We start from the raw sequence: 5,214 nt of genomic DNA, 5'->3' as shown, positions 1-5,214 counted from the left end.
CCCCCCCCCCCCCCCCCCCATAATACTCAGGTTTAATCATTAAAATCACACATTGGATGTTGAATATAAACATAAAGAGTACAATATGGAGGTACTTGTACTTGAGTATTTCCAGATGCTACTAACTACTTCTACTCCACTACATTTATTTAAAGGTATAGTAGATTTTTACATAAACAATACACCTGCTGCAGTACTTTAAACTAATATAGAGTACACAGAGTATCTGAAACTGGCTCCTTATTGACAAACTGCAACATTAAAATATCCTTTAATATTCTAAAATACTACAACACTTTGAAAGGCCTGCTGCATACTGAGTACATTTACCATGAATACTCTTCTTTGCAGCGACAGACAGTGCTTTTATTCTGAAGGCGGGCCCTTCTCACCTGAGTTGACTGATTGAAACTTGACTCCTCTGATCGATGATCACTGATCCAGCAGAGGTCGGTATTTTATTAACATTCGTTTTATTTTGTTTTCTGTATTTTTTATTTTTTAAAAACCAAATCAGCTGATCGCTTCCGGCCTCTGTTGATTCGATCAGAGAAGAAGAAACGATCAGAAACCTTTGCGATCAATCAGCGGCAAACAAACAGTTAATCAGCCGCATCATGTGTTTGACCAATCACAGAAGGGTACTCCCTCTGACGTCACGGCCTCCGCCGCCCGTTCAGTGCAGAAAACAGAAGTTCGGATCGTGGGACCGTCGAGCTGCGGACAGACAGGTGAGTGTTGGACAGCCGCGTCGTTACCTCCGTGTTACCTGCTCACGCGGACCCGAGCCGTTTAAAGACCGGAAACACGAAGTTTGTGGTGTTTTAAACCCGACCAGAGAAAAGAGGCTGTAAAGGTACGGAACGTCAGGGAGGTCATTAAGAGTTAAACATGTAGAATCAGCTTACCTGGAGACACTGGAGACATCAAGTCCTCGTGACTGTTTGAAAGCATTTGTTAAAACTGAAGAAATGTTACCTAACAAAGGAAAAACGCTTTGAGAAGGTTTATTTGCACAATAAGGAAACATGCAGGTCAACTACAGAAGAGACGAGAAACAATCTGCTGCTTATAAAATATTTCCACCTTAAATTAGAGCAGAAAATGTCTCCAGAATGCAGCAAGACACCGTGTCCTCTGACAGTAAACGCATCATGTCCTCAGAGGGACACGTGTCCAATAACAGTAAACGTGTCATGTCCTCAGAGGGACACGTGTCCTCTGACAGTAAACGCGTCATGTCATCAGAGGGACACGTGTCCTCTGACAGTAAACGCGTCATGTCCTCAGAGGGACACGTGTCCAATGACAGTAAACGCGTCATGTCCTCAGAGGGACACGTGTCCAATAACAGTAAACGTGTCATGTCCTCAGAGGGACACGTGTCCAATAACAGTAAACGTGTCATGTCCTCAGAGGGACACGTGTCCAATAACAGTAAACGCATCATGTCCTCAGAGGGACACGTGTCCAATAACAGTAAACGCATCATGTCATCAGAGGGACACGTGTCCAATGACAGTAAACGCGTCATGTCCTCAGAGGGACACGTGTCCAATAACAGTAAACGCATCATGTCCTCAGAGGGACACGTGTCCAATAACAGTAAACGTGTCATGTCCTCAGAGGGACACGTGTCCTCTGACAGTAAACGCCTCATGTCCTCAGAGGGACATGTGTCCAATAACAGTAAACGCATCATGTCCTCAGAGGGACACGTGTCCTCTGACAGTAAACGCCTCATGTCCTCAGAGGGACACGTGTCCAATGACAGTAAACGCGTCATGTCCTCAGAGGGACACGTGTCCTCTGACAGTAAACGCCTCATGTCCTAAGAGGGACATGTGTCCAATGACAGTAAACGCATCATGTCATCAGAGGGACACGTGTCCTCTGACAGTAAACGCGTCATGTCATCAGAGGGACACGTGTCCTCTGACAGTAAACGTGTCATGTCCTCAGAGGGACACGTGTCCAATGACAGTAAACGTGTCATGTCCTCAGAGGGACACGTGTCCTCTGACAGTAAACGCGTCATGTCCTCAGAGGGACACGTGTCCTCTGACCGTCCTGTCAGTGAAGGCATCATGTCCTCAGTGTCCTCGTGATGCAGAAACAGAAGCAGCATTATCAGTCAGACGTCCCACATGACCTTCATCACTTCGTCACGGCGTCAAACAACTTCAAAGAATTATTCGGTGAACAAACACGATCAGCTGATCAAAGTCCGTCAGACACCAGGCTGAGCTGGAAATCAGGACGTCGTCATGTGACTTTGGACCCTGAGCGACTTCCTCTCTGCTTTCACCTCCGAAACAAACTGACTGTTAACCCTGATGATGTCACTCAGTGACATCATTCAGACCAACGCCTGACTGTGTGTGTGTGTGTGTGTGTGTGTGTGTGTGTGTGACAGACGATGTTGTGTGTTTTGGTGTGTGTGTTGATGCTCTCCGGTCTCGTCCACGCCGGACCGGCTGACAGCAGGTCGTCTGTTCGGAGACTCACTGACGTCCACCGACGCTCCGGAAAACACAAGCTGAAGCTGGACCCTGAAGTGCACATGAACATCGTGAGTACACAGAGTACTACACAGAGTACTACACGCAGTACTACACAGAATACGACACACAGTACTACACAGAATACTACACACAGTACTACACAGAGTACTACAGATAGTACTACACGCAGTACTACACACAGTACCACACAGAGTAGTACACACAGTACTACAGATTAGGACTCAGGACCCGGGTTAAAGATATGAGCGGCTCCCTCAGGTGTTCATTAGCCCCGCCCCCCTGCTGTCTGTGGACAGGTAAACCTTTTCAAATTAAAAGCTGAGCTCTGCTGCTGAGGAGGAACAACGTGTCTGTGTGTCTTTAGCCCACAGTTCTGCCTCACAGGCACAAGTTCCCATCAGGCCAGAGTTCACTGAGCTCAGTCTTTTTTATTAAACTTCATTCACAGTTTTCAGTGTCAAACGACAAAACAGGAACATCTCGACGTAGATAGACGACATCTCCTTGTGCTGGATTAACACGTGAGTTTAGAGAACCCCGAGGCGGACCGGGACCGGGACCTGGACCAGGAGCCTGTGTGTGTGATTCAGAACTTTATCGAACACGTTCAGAACGATTGTTCAGACGCTTTAAATGTTTCATCAGAAATCATGTTCCAGCTGCAACCCGGAGGTTCTCCTGGTAACGCGGGTGTTTGTGTGTTCAGACGGAGATCATCAGGCGGTGGGGGTACCCTGCAGAGGAACACGAGGTTCTGACGGAGGACGGGTACATCCTGTCCGTCAACAGGATCCCACAGGGACTCAAACGCACCTCAGGTCAGAACCACACTCTGCTGTCTCTGTGAGGACCAGAGCTGCAGAGTCCAGCACACACAAGAAGTACTCAAGTCAAAGTACAAAAGTATTACCGTCGCAATATATTAAGTAAAAGTACTCAGTATGCAGAATAATTGGATTGTACTTCCTGCTGCAGCTGGTGGAGGTGGGATCAATAAAGTTTCACCTGAACCTGTAATAGTATTTGTCCGTGTGTATTAATACTCTATATAATATAAAGTAATCCCAAAGTAAAGTGCCGATGAGTTCAGTGACATCTTGGAGTTTGCAGTTTGTTTTGAAGTGATGCTGAAGCTCAGAACAGGAAGTGAAAGTGGTGACCTCAGTTCTGTCTGCAGGTTCCTGTTTCGGCAGCTGAACTTTACTCTGAAATGATTTCTGCTCGCTTCATTCTGTCCTCAGTCAGAAGAGACGCGTCGCTGCTGTCAAACCAGGAGAGAGTCCGGGCGCCAGGCGTCTTCACAGTTATCACGTTTCTCCTGATAACAATCAGCTGTTGTTCCTGTTAAGATATTTATTTTGTTGAGAAGAAAAAAACAGATTTTATTTAAGATTTGTTGAAACAGATTTGATCAGTTCAGATCTGTGAAGTTTGGATCAAGAGTGAAAAGTTTAAACCACGTTAACTTTCACTCAGAAGCAGAAACCAGCCTTTAAACTGAAAGAGACGCAGATGTGACCTTTAAATAACTCTACGTTGAAGTAGTACTACCTCAGTGTACAAATACTCTCCTGCACACAGAAAACTAAACTCTGGCCCCTGAAAGTCCAGAAGTGTTTTACTTAGCGAGAATCTGTTCGCAGGTCCGAGGCCCGCGGTGCTGCTCCAACACGGCCTGCTGGCCGCCGGCAGCAACTGGATCACCAACCCGCCCAACTCCAGCCTGGGGTACGTGCTGGCCGACGCCGGGTACGACGTGTGGATGGGGAACAGCCGAGGGAACACCTGGTCCAGGAAACACCAGACACTGCGACCGGACCAGGAGGACTTCTGGAGGTTCAGGTACAAACACCTGTCTGACGCCACCTGTCTGACGCCACCTGTCTGACGCCACCTGTCTGACGTGACGTCACCTGTCTGACGTCACCTGTCTGACGTGACGCCACCTGTCTGACGCCACCTGTCTGACGTGACGCCACCTGTCTGACGCCACCTGTCTGACGTGACGCCACCTGTCTGACGCCACCTGTGTGACGCCGTCTGACGCCACCTGTCTGACGCCACCTGTCTGACGTGACGCCACCTGTCTGACGTGACGCCACCTGTCTGACGTGACGCCACCTGTCTGACGTGACGTCACCTGTCTGACGTGACGCCACCTGTCTGACGTGACGTCACCTGTCTGACGCCACCTGTCTGACGTGACGCCACCTGTCTGACGTGACGTCACCTGTCTGAACCTGTCTGACGTGACGCCACCTGTCTGACGTGACGTCACCTGTCTGACGCCACCTGTCTGACGTGACGTCACCTGTCTGACGCCACCTGTCTGACGTGACGCCACCTGTCTGACGCCACCTGTCTGACGTGACGCCACCTGTCTGACGCCACCTGTCTGACGTGACGCCACCTGTCTGACGTGACGCCACCTGTCTGACGTGACGCCGTCTGACGTGACGCCACCTGTCTGACGTGACGCCACCTGTCTGACGTGACGTCACCTGTCTGACGCCACCTGTCTGACGTGACGCCACCTGTCTGACGTGACGTCACCTGTCTGACGTGACGCCACGTCTGAACCTGTCTGACGTGACGTCACCTGTCTGACGTGACGCCACGTCTGAACCTGTCTGACGTGACGTCACCTGTCTGACGTGACGCCACCTGTCTGAACCTGTCTGACGTGACG

The 5,214-nt window shown here is 49.4% G+C and overlaps 1 protein-coding gene across 1 annotated transcript; it reads left to right on the top strand.

Moving 5' to 3' along the window:
- Positions 1-602: 602 nt before the first annotated feature.
- Positions 603-4,393, top strand: LOC123966422 (lysosomal acid lipase/cholesteryl ester hydrolase-like; the record flags this gene model as incomplete). Its single annotated transcript, XM_046042588.1, has 4 exons — positions 603-731; positions 2,417-2,572; positions 3,232-3,343; positions 4,169-4,393. Coding segments are annotated over exons 1-4 (607 nt in total), but the record flags the coding sequence as incomplete, so codon positions are not given.
- Between the last annotated feature and the right edge of the window lie 821 nt (positions 4,394-5,214).

The sequence above is a fragment of the Micropterus dolomieu genome, unplaced genomic scaffold, assembly GCF_021292245.1.
Source record: "Micropterus dolomieu isolate WLL.071019.BEF.003 ecotype Adirondacks unplaced genomic scaffold, ASM2129224v1 contig_13390, whole genome shotgun sequence".
NCBI lineage: Eukaryota > Metazoa > Chordata > Actinopteri > Centrarchiformes > Centrarchidae > Micropterus > Micropterus dolomieu.
Note: the sequence above shows the minus strand (reverse complement) of the source record. Positions and strands in the feature narration are given on the sequence as shown.